We start from the raw sequence: 18,963 nt of genomic DNA on the forward strand, positions 1-18,963 counted from the left end.
AAAATCCTGATGCTCTGCATTTGGCATGTAGAGCTTCATCAGTATTTGATCTTTCATATACGTGATTATCTTCTTTATTCTGAGCCTTTTGTTGGTAGAAGAACATAGAGTTGTATGTAATCGTGTTATCGCTCTCTGTAACTTCTCCCAAGGTCATTAATTACATAGGAATCACATGATAGAAATGGATTTAATTTTTAAGATACGGCGCAATGCTGACAGGAGTAAGGGAAAATAAGAAAACATTTCTTGTGTACTTGTGATGTGCAGACATCATCAAATCCATTGTCTCATTGATTTCTCAGAGTGGTCGTTTCTTTCACCATGTGTCTTGTAACAGGAGCACTGAAAAAGGTTCAGTAATCACAACGTCTTAGCCAGTACTGACAGAGCTCAGATTCCGACGTGGCACATGCCTGCTTTAAAAGCCGTGCCCTTCCCACTGTGGCAGATCTGGTTACCCAAGAGAATAGTAAGGAAACCTGAAGCAAATCTGTTTTTAAATAGTACCATATTCTCATAGTAAGTGGTGGGGGGAAGTTTTCTTTGAAAATTTTATCCCGATAAATTAAACTAAGTAAAATGAAATGTTGCCTATTTTAATTACCTGTAACCAAAGAGAATAAATCTAGTGTGTGTCGGGGGGGGAGGAATAAAAAATAATTTTCCTGACAGAATTAAATTATAACATGAAACCTCTTTTGCTTGATAGTCAATAACCGATTTCCACAAAAGTATGCAAGGGCATCATCGTAGGCTTTCCCAAGGACCCCTTCATCTGTTGATACTCAGATGCTTCTCTCTTGTACCACCTGCCCCGTCACCGGCCTGGTCAGTCATCTCTCCCTATGGAAACTGGCCTATCTCTCCCTCTGAGTTTCCTGTTGGTCAGTAGCTTCTTGCTAGCAATCCCTGTGGTTTACCAGCAGCACTTTCAGAGGCCGCATAAAACCCTGCATCTTGTCCAAAATTTGCAATTTTCATTTGTACCCACTTGGCACAGTATCCCCACCAGGCCTTATGAGGAGGGGAAAAAAAGGCAAGAGAGAAGGCATATTTCCAGTAGGGTCAGATCTGATCAGCGGTCATCCACTAGTGAATGTTTTTTGTCTTTGACAATTTGGATTTTCCTAGGAGGTAATAGATTGGGAAATAACGAGACCTGTTTGTGTATCCCACTGCCTGAAAAAGCCTGTGTGTCTGGTGTGGGAATGAAGGCCCGTAATGCACTGCAGGGGTGAAGCTGCAGAGTCCGATTCCGTGGAAAAGAGGAAGAGCCGAGATCCTCAGAACCAAGATGAATGGAATGTAGAGATCATAGCCCTTTGAATGCGATAGAAAATGTTTCAGATCAGATGACGTGTCTAGCAAACGTCCCTAGTTCTCTTCACTGTACAACATTACCGAATGTACTGCTTCTGAAATGCACTGTTTGTTCTGTGCCCAGGCCATGAAATGTTGGCCTTTTCCATTTACTGGGAGTATTTTGTTTTCCTGTTGACATGTGCATTGGCAAATGTTGCCAGGTGCTCAGGAGTCACATTAAGACAAATGCTGTCTGTTCGTGTGACAGTTCAGTAACTTTCCCAAGAAAAAAACGCTAAAGAAGAGAATGATCACAATGTGTGTGTTTCTCTTTCAATTCCTACAGCTGCTCTGGGCCAGGTCTTGAAGACTGCATAGAGAATGAGTAAGTGTTCCCGTTTGTGTCTAAGGGACCCTATCGGGAAAGACCGCACCTGTGCTGGGCAAAGAAAATGCTTTCCGGCATTTCTGACTGCCCTCCGCCTTGTGAGGTCCTTACTTCTCCTCTGGGCCAGCATGGAGAGCGTCCCAGCAGGCACCACCCATGGGGGCCACCCGGCTCCCCGACCTGCTCTGGGGCACGGATGCGGGTGTGAGTGCCCGTCTGTGCCCAGTGCTCGGTGCCCCACACTTCTGTGTAGCCCACCCCTGACTTCCTTGGCCACGCCAGTTGTGTTGGCTCCTTTCCCTCTTTTAGCTTCTTTTCTTTCCCTCACTGACCCAATTGGCCCTGTCACAAACTTGGATTGAATGACCTTACTACTGTCCAATGACAATGCTCCAGCTTGGGGTGGGGGGTGGAGTTTCTCACCTTACAGCCTTTGCTAAACACAACTTCCTTCAGCATTTCAAATCTGATCAATTTGCCATCGTTGCTTGAAACGCTGCACTGAGACAACCCGAAATGGGGGTTCCTATTTGGACTTATCAGGAAAGTGTGGTTATTACCAATTAGTAATGACTAGAGAGGAATCTGAATTATACACAAGACACCTATTTGCCATCCTAACATCCCCATACATTAGCCAAACTTCCAGGTACTGCTGCCATTTCTAGTCACGTCTACAGAATCCCTTCCCTCTGAAACCTTCCCTCAACGTCAGCGGACTCTTCTGCCCCAGAATTAGCCATGATAACAGAACCCTCCTAATTATCAGGGAAACCTAAAGACAAAAAAAGGCAGTTTCTCAGAGGTAAAGATTTCCTTCCATCCCTACCTCTTCACTAAGCCTAAGAGGACACCAGCAAACTTTTTCCTCCTTCTCATACTACACAGTCAGTATCTGTATGGTGACATTTTCCATCACTTCCCCACCTTAGAACCAGTCAGTGGCCTTTTCTGTTGTTATATTTATTCTTTTATTTTTTTCATTCACCTTTCTTTCTCTCACCCTTACTATGGCTCCCCATGAAACACATACTCTGTAACAAATTATTCCTTATGTATTTCAGTGTTCCCCTCAAAATAGTAAAACTCCATTACTTGCAACTGCATTATTGGTGAGATAGTATGATGCAGGAGATGACTTTTGTACTCACTAAGAAGAAAGTGTTGTAAATATTGTTTTCATGAAGTACATTTGACCCACTTATGAGAAAGTTGTAAGGACAATGGCCTATTTTTTACATGCAAATGATGTTACTAATTAATCTTTGATATTTGTTAACATTTCTACCTGAAAAGATGAAGTTTGCCAGGAGCTCAAACGGCATAGATACTTAAAAATAATAACTTTATAAAGATTCTCAATTCAGAAGCTATTAATTCAGATGATTCTTTCTCCCAGTGAGCGTCAGGACCTGAGTTTTGAGTTTTTGCTGTCCCTGAAATCAGGGGTGCATATGAGAGGTCTGAGGCTGCTTAGGGACATCCCTTATCTATGACAGTGATGCTTTCTGTGCAAAATCCTATCATTTTATAACCTCCTCTGAGCTCACTCATAAAGCATTTCATGTGGCTATGGTCCCAGCTTGAAAGCCAAGGACCCTTCAAGGAGTCTCAACATTAATGAAAGGGTCCCTTCACCCAGCTTGGCCAGTAGACAATGTATGTCTCATGTGTGGAGTGCTATGCTTGTGATGTATGGAGAGACGTGGTGGCGGAGGGGGAATACATACAAATTCATAGGAAAAGCATTACTGAAGTCTGAGTTACTTTCTGAAGTGTGTGTTTTCTTGATCAACAGATTAAAATATAAGCATCACATGAAGAGGTCCAGACAGTAGCTCAGTTTTAAAAATGCAAAGAAGCCGGGCGCTGGGGGTGAGGACAGGAGTTGGAAACACTGCCCTACAACTGTTGGTCAGCTCTCTTTTCTCCCTTTAGAAGCTGCACCGTAATTCCACTTTCTGAGATAGTTTTTAAATGATGTCAGTGTATTGACAGGAGATCTGGGAAATGCCAATGTCATGAAATCTTTCAGCAAACCTGACTCTTCCTATGTGTCTCCACCTCGTTCCAGGCGCACGATCCCATCCATCGCCATTGGGATTGTAGGCGGCCTCTTCTTGGTGGTGGTGGTGGCACTCGGGGTTGGCCTCTTTCTGCGCAGGCGCCACATTGTCCGGAAGCGCACGCTGCGCAGACTTCTGCAGGAAAGAGAGGTGAGTAGGCACCCGCGCCCCGCGTGCCCCACCAGCGCCCCTTCAGGAACCCTAGCTCCCCCAGGTAGGAAGACGAACTCCTGTGCAGGCTTGCCATTTGAAATGTTGTGTCTTAAATATGGGATTGTATCATTGTGCTTTATTTCTTGTGATGGAAAAACCAGTAGGAATCTTTGAATATCCAGTTATAAGCAATTAGTTCCATTTTGGTACGTCTATCCAGTGAAATGCAAATATTTCCAGGATAAGTCACACAACATTGTTACAGAGCTGTGTGGAGTCCTGTTTAAAGGACAGGACCTATGTGTATGTACAGGAGAAAGCCTTGTGAACAGATGTATCTGTTGAGTTCCTGGGAAGGTGCTGTGGTTGAGAAGATGTTACTTTGGAAAATGCCATTGTCCACACCAGTGGCTGTGCCTTTCTGAGCTCTGCTCCTGACTGGTGTCATCACTGACACTGTGACTCCCTTGAACAGGTCCTCACCTGGCGTCCCTTGTGTCCAGTACTGTGTGTCGGAAGCCAGAGTCCTGGGAGGGGAGGCCCATGGCAGCTCGTAGCATAATGGCACTTGTGTGTTAGGGGACCCAACAGCCTACCAAAATAACCACAATCTCAAAATCTTCTCAATTCAGATAATTGGCCAGGAAAGAGAAATAGAAACTGCATGTGTTGAAAAGTGTGTCCTTCCTTTTATGAAGCTCTTCAGAGAAGGGGTCCGCTTCTCCTTCTGAGTCAGCATGGCGGGTTCTGTGTGCTCAAGCACCACCACACATGGCTGTGTCTGGACCTACCTGACACACACCTCCCCGTGGGTGTGGAGCGCGGAGGCTGAGCGAGCATCACTTTTCCTCATTGTCTCCACAGCTGGTTGAGCCCCTTACACCCAGCGGAGAAGCTCCCAACCAAGCTCTCCTGAGGATCTTGAAGGAAACAGAATTCAAAAAGATCAAGGTGCTGGGCTCTGGAGCATTCGGTACAGTGTACAAGGTGAGACCGCCAGAGACATGGCACAGATGCTTCTGGGGACTCGGCTTGGCGGCCCCTCAGGTCTGGGTGAGCGAACCCAGCATCCTCAGCTGCTGGCTGCTGTCTGCCTGTCCTCATCTGCTCTTTGTGTCACTGAGGGTTTGGGAAATTCCAACACTTTTCCCAAGTTGTCAAGAGGAAATCTTTATAATCACAGTGACAAATCAGTGGTCCTGTGAGACTGGTACACAGACAGAAACATTTTTATGGAAGATGGCATTGACCTTTTAGAGGGGTGGGTGGCACAGATGGAGTCTGAAGGACAATTGCGTATCACTGCGTGACAGTATCCAGATAAAGACCAGGTCAAAACAGCTTCCTCTTACATAGTTTTTTCCTATCCAGTTTCCCTGAAAATAAGACTTAGCCAGACAATCAGCTCTAATGCGTCTTTTTAAGCAAAAATTAATGTAAGACCCAATCTTTTATATTATATTATACTCACTCGTATATTATAGTAAAATAAGACCAGGTCTTATATTAATTTTTGTTCCAAAAGACGCATTAGACCTAATTATCCAGTTTGGTCTTATTTTGGGGGAAACACAGTAGATACTCTTTGTGTAAAGTCTAATTCAGTTACACCTAGACCCGGTATCTTAGAATTCTGGGTGAAATGACCCACACTGGTGCGAACTTAGGGTGTGCTTTTTTTTTAATCTAACTACTCTGATCCATGGAACATGACAGCTGAAGAGCTGCTGAGACGGCATGACTCCCAGCACCCATGGCCAGGGCCTTGGAGTGCAGAGCTGTGCCCCTCGTCCCTTGCCCTTCTGCATGGTGTCACTAATAAAGTCCATCCAGCTCACAAGTCACATGTTGCTTGGTGCGATGACTGCTAGTTAATATCTTCCCTCTCTCTTGGTCACAGGGACTCTGGATCCCAGAGGGCGAGAAGGTTAAAATACCTGTGGCCATCAAGGAGTTAAGAGAAGCCACATCTCCAAAAGCCAACAAGGAGATTCTCGATGTGAGTTTCTGCTTCGTGCTCTAGTTGTCCACAGGTGTGCGTATCAGAAGCCACTTGGTCGCGTGGCTGTAGCAAGTTGCTCGGTTTTAGACTTTTTTCATCGCCGCATTCTAAATGGTCACTTTTCGTGCCTTTTTTCCTTCTAACTCTAGTTGGTATGAGCTCCTCTCAAGCCTTCTCTTATAGAGAAGACTGACCTCTTCCATTCTGTTTCCTACAAGGATGGAAACTGACAATCGCTAGGCAACTACCGGTTTGTGATCCTCTGGTGTAGGTATTATGCTCGCTACTTTTTCGATGAAGAAATGGAGGTAGAAAGAAACTTGCTCATGTTCACATGGCTGGGTGGGATTCCAGCCCATCACCACTTCTGACTCTGAAACTCATGTTCCTTTTTCTCCACCAAGTTATCTTATCTTCCAAATGACTTTTTAAAAGTGCCTAGAATTAACAATATGGTGCTCTATAAACTCTATAAATGGGCCCACCTTCTGTACTTTCTCCCAAGCACAATTTCAGCATTCTTCTCCAGGGTCTGCTGACTGTTACTTGATGGACGAAGTTTTGGAATGGTCCACAGATTATTGTTATGTTTTCACTTTCGATTCTGTTGAACTTTCTCCACCATCTCTGGACCCTGACTAGCCAAAAAGGGCTGCACACCCTCAGAAAGAGGCAGCTGCAAGGAGGCCATCCTGGAGCTTGGCAGAGCCCACTTCATGTCGGTGCTCAGGTAGATCCAGTGGGCAAGCCCTCCAGGGTCCTTGCTTCATGACCCTGACCTCTGCCCACTGTGCACTGATGAAAACTCTTGCTTTTGTCCCAACGCAAAGCCAGGAGGGTGAAGGTGAAGGCACTCAGAGGTGGCTTAGGGAAAGAGTCAAAGGAAGAGGAAAATGACTGCCTTTATTGACTCAAAGATCTAGAAAATTCAGTTCACCTTACAGCCAAGAAGGACCAAAATGATACTCCCCACTCTTACATCTAACCCACAGAATGTATGGTAAGCAGAGCCAACCTGGACCTTTATTTAAATGTGTTTGGATACAATGAGCTTTTCAGTGGCAAATGCTGTCCACTCCAGTTTCTCTGGGCAGCCTTCCCTCCCTTTATTAGAAGTAAGGAAGCCACCACCCCCCACTGTACACTTCTAAATGAGACATGACGTATGAATACAGTGCAAGAGAATATCTCCCGCATTGATGATATACTTATCAAACAAAATTAACTTTCATTTGAATGGTTTGCAAATGAATGTGAAGTCCCACTAATAGAATGTCAGCTCCTATCAACGTAACCACGCGAAATAGAGTGGACAAGCCATGGGGGAAGTCCCCTCCCTTACAACTCTAACTCCCTCACCTCTACTGTGAGAAAGAAAATCTCTCTGCAGAATTTGCTAATTTAACTCATTTTCTATTCATTCAAGACATTCTAATAAATTTCACAAAATGATCTTGAAATGTGAATTTCAACAATATTTACAAGGCAGAATAAGGGCAATTTTAAAGACAATAGCTATGCTTTGAGAAGGAAATAGTTTTCACCAAAAAGGCCCCCCAAAATCCCTAAAATTGGAGGGAATCTGTTTTTGTGAGGTAGAGAAGTAGAAGACAGAGAAAGTAAAGGCCCCATAGGTCTGGTACCTTTCCTATGCTCATGGGCACTTGGAAATGGTTCCACACACCCATCCCCATGCAGGTCAGGCACTGAGACCCAGCACTGGCTTCAGTTGCTATCGCTGGCTTAGTTACCTGGTAAAGTTTCAAAAATGTAGGGCACTTACTCATTATGCTTAAGGTTAGATCCATGCCTCTGATGAAGGAGTTTAAAACCTAGTGGAATCTTTGTTCCCCAATTCTTGACGTAAAATAGTTCAGGTGAGAAAGACAAGCAAGAAGGAAGGAACCTAAATGCATTTCGGCAACAGAGACAAAATACTAGACTTTCAAGGTCACCAAGCCTCAGAGATACCCCTACCATGTGACTCCGACATCGACCTTCGCGGGTCTCTGAGCGTGGTTTGCCTGCCAGTCTGCACGCCTGGTTGGGGTGGCTAATTCAGAAATTGTTGTGGAATACCACGCATGCTTGCTGTGGGTCACAGGGCACCTTTGCGATTCCAAGATAAACAGCTAAGAACAAAAGCTGAGTTTAACTTCTCTGCACACTGATCAGGACACAGGACTAGACAGCGTCCCCATTGTGCCGGGGGGGGAGGGGCGGAAGTGATGACCTAGTTCTGCTGCTCTATCAGATTTTAATGGGATCGGGGGCCTGGCAGGGCTCCAGCCTCTGTGTGGCCCGACACCCACACCCTTGCTCTATTCCCCTGTTCCCGGGTCCAGGTCAGCTCCTCGCTGGACCCACAACAGATGGGCTGCACAAACTGCTCTGGTTTGCAGATTTTTCTCCCCTCTAAAATAAACACAATATGTTTCCAAATCTCCACCAGATCTTGAGAAAGTAGGAACAGCCAGAGGATTGCTTCGTGTTATGGTTGTACAGCGTCCCAGACTCGGAGGAGAGACGTGATTTGTGCTTTTTCTGGCAATCCCATGGCCTATTAATTTTTCCATGGACTTTCCAGTTTAAATTTAGGGCAGGCAGTGGAAAGAGGATACAAAACAGATTTATGTATGTGCCGTGACGGCTGCAGTTTTCTGGGGGACCTTTAACCAGAGCACTCAACAGGAGACCCGCCTGTGGGCCCCGCTGTGACACGAGGAAATGTGGTCTCGGGTCGGCCACTCACTTCACTGGGCCTCGATTTCCTCTTTAGACAAATAATGGCCTCAGAAGAAATGCACTCAGAGGCCCTTTCCAGGTCTAAGTTTTTATAATTAGCCCTTCTCAAAGACAAAGGGATGTGTGAGTGTCCATAAGTATGAAACATCTACTCTTTAATGTTGCGGTATTATGTTCACAGTATAAAAGAAAAGAAATGCAGACTCTGCTTGAGAGTGGAACGCCTGACCACTCAGGAAAGCATCCCAACAAGTTCTGCAGCCAGAGTTAAAAGCTCTAGGATTTTTGTTGTTGTTGTTAACGGAAGTGGCATGGTCTCTGGTTTTGCTTTGAATTTGTGGCTTTGCATGATTTCAGTGTAGTTCAGCCCTGACAGTGTTTGAGGCCGTTATGCGCCGACGTAGATGACAGGCACCGCTGGAATGAGGAAAGGAAGAAGCAGGCCCTCCTGCCAAAGTGCGGACCACACGTGCTGCTGCCGCAACAGGAGCGTTTGCATGTGGGGGAAACCGAGGCGATAAATGGCAGCGTTTGTCACTGCCATACAGCGCTTAAGCGCAACTGGGCATGTGCTGGGAGCTGAGACAGTCCTTTTCCTCAAAGAGCTTGGTGGGGAAGGATGTTTTTCAAATCATGCAAATATTGAAGTGCAGGTGACCCAGCACTCTTCAAACAGATCGCAGGCCCGCCTCTCTGCATCTCACACGGTGGGCCCGGATGTGGCCCAAGGAGCCTCATCTCTAACTTCAATTTCCCGGGCAGTGCTGAGCCTGCTCCCCCAAGGAAAAGCGGCAAAATGCCAGGAGAACTCAGATTGGGGGGGGGGGGGGGGGGTCGGGGAGGCTCGCCTGAAGAGGGGTCAGCCAGGAAAGAGGGGGTAGACAGGCATTCCAGACAATGGCCCTCCCGTGGGCGTGGCCGGGGTGTGGGCGGGGCACGGCCTTCGGGAGGGTTGATGACCCCAGGGTGCTGTGGGTGGAGGGGTCCAAACGCCAGGGCTCCAGGCTTCCCAGGAACTGCGAGGCCAGGGGAAGGGTTCAGGCCAGAAAAGTGGTGTGATCAGGCATGTGTTTAGGGATGTGTACGAGTCGTCCACCCCGCCTCTTTCCGGGGTCTTCCACCCCACGTCTCAGAGCGCCCCCTGCTGGTGCCTTCCCTTCTGCAAAGACAGCCCAGCTTGCCCTTCCGACCACAGGAGTAGCTGAGATGTAAAAAGGGAGCCTCTGGCCTTTCTCTTGCGGACCCCGAATAAAAAGTCATTGCCCTTTGTCTTGTAAAGGAAAAGAGAAAGAATTTATGGGTGGAAATGGAGGGTTCTCTAATGCTCAGCCAGACAGAAGGGAGGGCCTCGTGGGCACGGTCGTAAATAATCAGCTTCCTCTGCCCAAGAACAGCGGAGGGTTAAAAGAAAGCGTATATTCATGGATCTGTGTGAAACAAAGGCTCCTGCCTTGGCAGCTGGCCGGCCAGCCAAATCAGTGGGGGCGGGGTGCCTTTGGCAGAGCCGCATGGCTTTAGGATCCCAAGACTGAGGCAGGAGCAGCACAGATCCGCTGTCTTGCACCTGCCTCCTGGGCAGCCAACTGAGTTCCGTCACTGTTCGTGAAACGCCCTCTGTCCATGTCAAAACCTGAACGGGTTACACCAAAAGGGCATCTCTAGTCCACTTCACAGAGGTGGCCCTGGGACCACACAGTGCCCAGGGCACAGCGAGGAGCAGTGCTCTGCGGACATGAGGTCTCCCTCGGCCACCTGCCAGCTCAGTGACCTCTCCTGGAACCCCCACGATCATGTCTCTGCGGTACCTATATGGGGGTTCCAGACTCAGTGGGTGAGTCCTCATCCAGGGTGTGGGGACCCAGATGACATTTGAAACAGCGGCATCTTTAGCGCTGAGGTGGAGGTCTTCATAAGAAACACATCAGCAATGCCCAGGCTTAGAGACGTCAGGGCTCTTTCTCAACCAACATGCGCCAGTGGTGGATGCTGCCTGGGGTTCCCTGCGCATGGGGGCTCCCTGCGTGCACCCAGGAAGGCGCCAGCTTCGCCAAATGCCTGGTCATTCCACAGCCTGACATGCAACAGGTCCTGTGGGAACAGCCATGGCACTAGAAGTGGGCTGGCTTGTCCTGCACAGGTACACATTTTGAAATTCAAAATCATGTTCACGCTTCTTCACCTGGAAAGGGGTCTGCCTGCCTGTCCCTCTAGCCTTCTGACGGCTCCCTGTGCTCTCCTCCGTGTAGGAAGCCTATGTGATGGCCAGTGTGGACAACCCTCACGTGTGCCGTCTGCTCGGCATCTGCCTGACATCCACGGTCCAGCTCATCACACAGCTCATGCCCTTTGGATGCCTCCTGGACTACGTCCGTGAACACAAGGACAATATTGGTTCCCAGTACCTGCTCAACTGGTGTGTGCAGATCGCCAAGGTCAGTGGACTGGCCGGGAGCCCAGCCCGTGGGGTGGCACCGAGTAGGTGGCCAGCCCTGGGCGTCCCACCAAACAGGACACACAGCTGCTCCCCCACCGCCCACCTCCCGGGACCATACGGTCATTAGTGAGCGCCCCACTTCCTTTTGGAAGAAATCGAATTGATTGTCCTTTGCATGGATGCAGTGCCAGTCCCACTGCACGAGGAAAATCTAATTCTTCTGCTACCTTTGAACAGCTTTCTCTTTGTTGAATGCTCAGCCTGGTTCGACGTGAGTGTTCTTATTTTCTGGTGCACTTTCTGTTGAATACTGTGGTGATTTGTGGTAGAGTCACCCAGTAGGGACTTGATAACAAGGCAAGCAAACAAGGCTGAGCCTGGAGGACACAGGTGACAGCATGGCTGAGTGGCGGGGCAGGTGCTGGGGGTAAGGCCTACTGTGTAGGTTACAGGAGGACTGAGAAATGCTTCTGCTGCTTCACTGGGGTTTGACCCAGAGCGAGGGAGGAGCTGGCAGTGTAGGCATTGGCCGGGTGGCCCCACCCGTGCCCTGAGGACAAGAACAGAACAAAGAGGCAGGTACTTAGCTGCTCAGGTGGCCTCAGGACTCTTACCTTTATCTGAAACCTTCCTCTGCCTCAGTTATTTGCAACCCAACTCACTTTTAATTCTATGTCCTTCTGACCATGGACGTACATTGTACTCAGTTGAACGTGAGGAATTTGTGGGAGGGACCCCTCTCTGAGTCTAAGGCAATCATTCCACTTCGTCACCCTCAGACAATAGGGCGGGGTGTGCAGGGGTGTGCCAGGGAGGAAACCATCCACCTGGCCTCATCCAATTCCTCATTTCTCACGTCAGCCCTGGTCGAGAAAATGGCAGTCGGTCCTGCACAATTACTCCTGAGGGTGCTCTCAACTTGCTCACTCAACTGCCACCAGATGTGGCAGGTGACTTCTATGAGAAACACAAACGTATTTTGGGCACTGCTCCACTGGTAGCTGCCCGTGATGCCACAAGATGGGCTGTTGCCAGGAGCCATGACCTGGGTGAGGCAGGCTCCCCTCGTGACACCGAGCTTCTGGGCCAGGTTGGCTAAGCAGCAGGAGAAGCAGACAGGGCACGGCGCCATTCCAGGGCCATCTGGTGTCCACTTCTCAGCTGCAGCCACTGGGGGCTCCCAGCGCCCCAGGAAGTGGAGACCGCTCCTTCTCTGACCACCACAGTCACCTGGTGTGCTTGCCACACTCACGGCCAGACCCTGGCTCACAGAACAGAGGCTTTACATCGTCATTACTAGATAATGGTCCTGGAAGGCGGCGTGTGTATCTCAGAGGCCCTGGCTTCATGAAAATGCTTCTTGTTTCTGTGTGCGACTGTTCGTTTTCTACGGCTGCCATAACAAATGACCCCAGGTGTGATGGCTTCCCACAACAGAGCCTTCTGTCCAAATAAGGGTCACATTCTGAAGTTCCAGGTAGACATGAAATTGGGTGGAGGCTGGGGAGAGGGAACACTATTCACGTAGCACCCACTGACCACTGTTCCTGAGTGGAGTTTCCCGGGCCTGGAAGTTTTCCAGCAGAGGCCTCCATATATTACTCACAATTTCAACCTCTTATTTAAATCCACTGTTCTGCCTCTTGTACTTGGTTTAGCTTTCTTTGAGTTGAAGTCCTTTCACACGGTGGCTGTTAGCTCTTTGTCTGACAAATTGCTTTCTAATGCATAAGAGACACCTTATTCTACTGTATTTCAATAGCTGTGGTCCCTGGAGGGAAACGAAAATAATGGCTTCCTCAGCTGCAAAGAGAGAAGTTTGCTTTTGGTTTAGTGACTATTTATCTAAGTATTAAACAATTTTCTTTGTAAAAGTTTGAAGTGAAACTACCCAGAAACACTTAGTGGCTGACCAGAAACTAAACTCCTGGCCTTTTCAAAGTGGGATTTATTGACTTCTAAATGTCCTGTGTTGATTCTCAAGGCATGGGCTATCTTGGGAAGTTTTCTAAATATTGAGGGAAAGCTGGCCACTGTCATGCAAGTTTATTGTCTGGGCTAAACTGCTAAGAGGACAAATAAAATTATATCACCCAGGCAAAAGGAAAAAGAAAAAAGGTGGAAGTGGCCGAGGGAGGAAATCTAGATGGGATTGGGAGAGCCAGAAGGAAGCCATACCCCCTTGCCATAAATGGTGAAGATGGATTCTGTTCTCCATATAAAACACCAAACTCAGGACCTTAGGCAGACATCACCTGCCTACCACTCAGAAAGACCACACACAGTTTCCTACACTGCTGGCTCATAAGATCATGGGTGACTGTCACCTTCTGGGAGTAACTTAGTTGCTCCAGAAAGCATATCCATTCTTTCTGGCTATATAAGCCAGCCTGTAAACCCCCGAATATATTACAAGGCACAGTAATATAATAAAGTGTCCCAAACCAAAGGGTCCTGTCATCACTTCAGTCTGGAAACCACTGTTGCTGTGCCACACATCTTCCCCTTAGAGTATCCCCGTGGAGGTTACTGCAAAGTCCCACCATAAATAAAGCCACCTAGACTGATTAAGCTAACCCGTTCCCAGCCCTTTTGAACAACGGAGCGTTCTTATCACCTAACCCAGATTAAGATCTCACCGAATTGAGTTTTCAGACAAATGATACAAGTTTAAGATCCTTGGGAGCAGCCGCTGGTGAGATTTGAAGATAGCTGACAGGGGAGGGAGATGGTCTCAGGAAGAAATTTATATACGGGCATCATTCTCCCACCACAACTTTAAAAGCACCAAATTACGCTTAGTTCAATCTATGAGATAAAACTTAGTAAAGATAAACTTCAAAACAATTTTTACTTCAAAGGATTCAGTTTGAAGTACGTTTTACTGTGGGAAAAGAGAGGCATGGGTTTTTATAACTTGCCAAGGTCTCAAGCTAGTAAGTAACAAAATGACGATTTGACCCCAGGCAGCCTTGTCCCCCAGTCCATGCTCGTTACCAGCACTTGACGTCATGGCTCAGGGTGGAGCCCACTGTCCAGTGAGCCGGGCGGTCCTCTGCCCTACACGGTAGGATGTTAGTGCCGCACAATCTCTGTCTGGAAGAGAATCTCTGACACTTTTCTGCCTCTGCCGAGGGCAGGGGCTCCGGGGTGGGGAAGCCGTACTTTGACTTGATTTCGCCAGCGTTTCGCCATCTGCCAACCTCTCCACTTCCCACTTTCTGCCCTTTCCATATTCACTAAGTCTGTGAGTGCCTGGACTTTGCCACGTGGTGGTTTATGAAATAAAACAAAGAGGATCTCATCTCAGCCTCTCACTCTGGACTCCTCCCAAGGAGGTAGGATGAGGCAGCCACTGGGAAAACAGTATGTCAGGGTCAAACCCAGCCACCCCCAGTTCTTCCTTGTTCTGCTGGTGTTGTGCCAGAAAAATCTTTCAGATGGTGTGAAGCGTGTCCCTGTGCTCTCCTACTGTGCATTGTGAAGCGTGTCCCTGTGCTCTCCTACTGTGCGGTGTGAAGCGTGTCCCTGTGCTCTCCTACTGTGTGTTGTGAAGCGTGTCCCTGTGCTCTCCTACTGTGTGCTGAGGCTTCAGGTTGGCTCGTCAAATTCCCCTTATCCTCATTACTTCACAATTTGTCCTCACTGCCCTGTAGTAATGAACAACAACAAAAACACGTGGGACTAAATTGAAGTGGGGATCTCGGGGAAGAACCAGGAAATGAGATTCCTAAAAGGCCCCCCGAGGCTCTGCTGATAGTGCTTCCTGTGGTGTCTCTGTTTAGATTCTGAGAGTTCATGAGCAATATCATGACTCTTATCTTTGGTGACTGGTTAAAATATAACTCTGCTGGGCATGCAGATGGCCTTTCAAACTGCTTCTGTAGTGTGGGACAGAGACGGATGAATGGAGTTTTATCTAAGTTCAAATGTTTCTAATCTCCTCATCCCAAATGTCTCTGATTTAAGCCCCTCTGGCTGATTAGCTGTGTGCTCCAGCATGTGTACACGGCCCTTTCCTCCCCTTTCCCAGGCCTGCTGTAAAGACTGGTGTTCTGAGAAAACATCCCAATTCGTTCAGTAGCTCTAGTCCTTTAAAGACCAGTGCGGTGTGTGGGAGTCGGGGTGGAGCTCAGTTCCATTTACTAGATTTACACGGAGACAGGGACTCCCTGGGAAGCACAGGGCCAAGGGCTGCGGGTTAGTTTTGTGTCTTGTTTCTTTCCATCCCAAGCAGCCTTTGGGCCAGCAGGCGAGTGGCAGTTGGAGGCCCCAGCAGGAAATTCAGGACTCGGTCCGGATGGTGGTCTTGGGATTCAGGACTTGGTCTGTGAAGCACCATCCCCGCCCCTGGGCTCTCTGGGTCGGCTGTCAGGGCAGTCATGAAGCTGCCAGGACTGCCAGCGCCTTCTGGAAGCTTCTGCACAGATGTGTTTGAAATGCCTGACATCATCGGGTTCCCGACTGTAGCTGCCATTATCATTGATTCATTCATCCTTCAACAAACTTTTATAAACATGTGTCCGGTGTACCGGGTTCTCTGTGAGGCCTCTAAAGAGGCAAAACGAGCGTTGGTGATGACAGTTAAAGGAAGCTGGAAATGCCCTCTGAGGTTTTCTTTGTGCACTTAATGAACTCACAAAAGACAAGAATTTTAAATAAAGGGAGAGGGACGGAAAGGGTGGCTATTTCCTGTGCATGGGGACTTAGGTGTGATTATTGCTATGTGTCTTGCAACACCTACACAATACCTACCTCAGAGGACGTCTTCAGGAAGTCTGTGATGGAGCAAGGAATGACAGAGACAGAGGGTGGAAGGGAAGAAAGAAAGCCAGGGGGTGGGGAGAGAGAGGACACTGAGATAATACAGAGAGAGCCTGGGGTACAGACGTTGGTCTAACCAGGCAGGACGCCAAGCATAATTCATCCTTCTGGAATGGGGAAGAGCACATCGTATTTACTACATAGAAGCCTTACTCTTCTATAAGACACGGGGGACCCCGCGCAGAACACAGTCTTGGGGGCCCAGGAATCAAAGGGGAGACTGAAGCTGAAGAAACGAGCCCCCGGTACAAGAGGTGACGGGGAGTAGCAAGATTGTCCTGTTTGGAAGCGTTTTGTCCGCTCGTCCTTCCCTCGGCCTCTTCACACATCATCCATGCATTATGGTTCCTAACTTACGAGTGCTGCCCCAGAGAAGACCCTGCTAACGTCCTCTTCAGCACGCGTGAGCCACGCTAACCTGCCCCCCAACCCCCAGCACCTGAGAAGTCTTAGACAGGGAACCACTTACATCAAACAGCATCTTCAGCGTTAATTCAGGAGCTTTCTAGATAATACAAGGGAGAAGGGAGACCTGGGAAACAATCACTTCTTCTTTTCCAAGAAAAGACAAACACGAAAGGCCTCAAAAGTAGCCCACAAAGACTAATTCCTGGTAGCGTTTTCATAAGATTCTACTTTTCCTGTGATGGCTAGTTTTGCTCTAGAAAGAAAAAAAATTTTAATTTCACTCTGATATGACAAGCTAGTCATTTTCACCTAATACCTATGCAAAAGGAAGCAAAACATTTGCCAGAAAATTTGGGGTTGGGGGGGAGGATTTCATCCCTGCCTTTGCATTAAAATGGAGATTCCCTCCACAGCTGCAAGCAACCTAGAGAGTAAAAGAGAGTTGGCTAAACCCATTTGTTTGCATTGCATGCACTTCAGGAAGCATCCCTGTGGTGCCTACTCTTTACTGGAGAGTTCATGAGTGTCAGCTCCAAAGCACGTTGGAAGTAGCGCCCCCTCCTGACTGGAGAGAGGAGAGGTGCCTTTGCTGGTAGGTGGGAGAGAATCCAACAACCTCTGCAGAGCTTACCCCCAGGGCCCCTGCATTACTACATAGAAGCCTTACTCTTCTATAAGACACGGGGGCAGAGGGGAGGGCTGCCTACTCATGTCAGCAGGTTGGAGCTCGGCAGGGTATAAGGGAGCTTGGCACAGCTGGGTCAGAAGTGACCCTGCCTGCCAGCAGGAAGGAAGTGCATGTGACAAAGTCACCGTGGGCAAGGGCTGGGGTTCAGGGGTAGTATTTCCAGCAATTCATTATGTGTTGGGCACTGTTAGGTGCTTCTCAGCTACCCTTCCTTCTTTCCTTCCTTCCTTCTTTCTTTCTTTCCTTCCTTCCTCATTCCTTCCTCATTCCATCCTCCCTTCCTTCTTTCTTCCCTCCTTCCTTCCTCTCTCCTTCCATCCTTCCTAACTCCTTCCTCCCTACTTCCTCCTTCCTTCCTCCCTTTTCTTCCTTCCTCCTTTGTTCCTCCGTTCATTCCTTCCTTCCTTCTTCTTTCCTCCTTCTTTCCTTCCCTCCTTCCTTCCTTCCTTCCTTCCTTCCATTCTTTCCATTCTTTCTCTTACAACAGCAATTCTGACTACAACAGAATTATGGAGGCCACCAGAAAGGGAGAGGGGAAGGGCACTTTGAAGCAAAAGCAATAGCCATGTGGTTTCAGTTTTAAAAAGAGAGAGAAAATAGCACTGGACACAAATCGCTGGGGAGAGAGTGCCGCCACTTCACAGAGAAGCACACAGCTTGGCCAAGTGCAGGGAAGGTGAGGAGCCCGGTCTCAGCCTGAAGGCGGAGCTCTTGCTGTCACTGTGCTCTTCTACGTGGTTCATCTGGGTTTGAAACTCGAGTAACTGGATGGAGAAAAGTGAACAAAGCAGCAGCTGGTGATGTCCTATTTCATTTGCCTTTATATCCATTCAGTAGACAGTTACTCACGTTTACCAGGTACCAGTTCCTGTGTCCACCACGGGAAGGACGGAGATGGGCTCCAATGGTCCCTGACACAGAGAAGCTCTGCATGCATCCCCCTCAGCCCAAACCCGGGTGTGTGCTCCCGGGGTGACGGTCTCACTGCATGGCCCCTTTTTGCAGGGCATGAACTACCTGGAGGACCGGCGCTTGGTGCACCGTGACCTGGCAGCCAGGAATGTCCTGGTGAAGACGCCACAGCATGTCAAGATCACAGACTTTGGGTTGGCCAAGCTGCTGGGTGCCGAGGAGAAGGAATACCATGCGGAAGGAGGCAAGGTGAGGGGCAGGCTTGTAGGCCAGCCAGCGTTTTCCCGCCAGCAAGCTAAATGATGTCGGGGACCTTCTGGGTTAGCGAGGTCTTCTGTCCTCGCCGGAGCGGCTTTGGGAGCAGGATTTGCTGGGGGCGGGGGAGGGGTCTGTCATTTCTGTCGCATGCAGAGGCCAGCGGCAGTACACAGGAGTTCAGCTCCCTCTCCAGGCTAGCCAAGGGTGGCTTTCAACCTCCCTGCAGGATAAAGCACCCTTTGGAAGAACAGCTGGGGAATGTCACAGCTGATTTGGTGGCACACTGCTGTTGAGGACATCTCAGAACTACAGAAAGCTCCCAAGTTCCGGGAGCTCCCAAGGGTGTCTGTGACTCATGCCTGGCACAGGCAGCAGTGGGGTGGGCTCCCCCTCTCAGACAGGTTTGGCGGCTCTCCACCGGACTCTCCCCCAGCAGGGAGGGCCACAGTTCTCTCAGGCCCTCTGGAATATTCTGGATCGGCTGTACCCCACTTACATGTCTCACTCTAGCCTGCGTGGCTCCAAGCAGCTGGCCCCAGCAAACACCCACAAACGCGGGGTGGATAGGACCACAGGGCACGACCAGAGCCCCCAGCTGCCAGGATGTGCGCCCAGCTCACCAGACCGCACACAGATGCCAAGTCTGGAGCCTAACAGAACAGCCCTGCTCTCAGCCTGCTGGGCGAGGACTAGGCCTGGGGGGTGGGGGAGGCGGTGGCCTGGCTTCCCCACGTTTGTCACTTGCAATTTGTTCCAGCGTGGTTTAATGTTTTTCAACAG

The 18,963-nt window shown here is 48.8% G+C and overlaps 1 protein-coding gene across 4 annotated transcripts in view; it reads left to right on the top strand.

The window, feature by feature from the left end:
• Window positions 1–18,963, top strand: part of EGFR (epidermal growth factor receptor) — a 158,914-nt gene that overhangs the window by 128,687 nt on the left and 11,264 nt on the right. For all 4 annotated transcript variants that reach the window (XM_033088188.1, XM_033088189.1, XM_033088190.1 and 1 more), the window contains exons 16-21: window positions 1,652–1,690; window positions 3,768–3,909; window positions 4,777–4,899; window positions 5,813–5,911; window positions 10,906–11,091; window positions 18,019–18,174. In XM_033088188.1, the coding sequence (XP_032944079.1) occupies window positions 1,652–1,690; window positions 3,768–3,909; window positions 4,777–4,899; window positions 5,813–5,911; window positions 10,906–11,091; window positions 18,019–18,174 (745 nt within the window). The remainder of the gene's footprint in view (window positions 1–1,651; window positions 1,691–3,767; window positions 3,910–4,776; window positions 4,900–5,812; window positions 5,912–10,905; window positions 11,092–18,018; window positions 18,175–18,963) is intronic.

The sequence above is a fragment of the Rhinolophus ferrumequinum genome, chromosome 20 (assembly GCF_004115265.2).
Source record: "Rhinolophus ferrumequinum isolate MPI-CBG mRhiFer1 chromosome 20, mRhiFer1_v1.p, whole genome shotgun sequence".
Classification (NCBI taxonomy): domain Eukaryota; kingdom Metazoa; phylum Chordata; class Mammalia; order Chiroptera; family Rhinolophidae; genus Rhinolophus; species Rhinolophus ferrumequinum.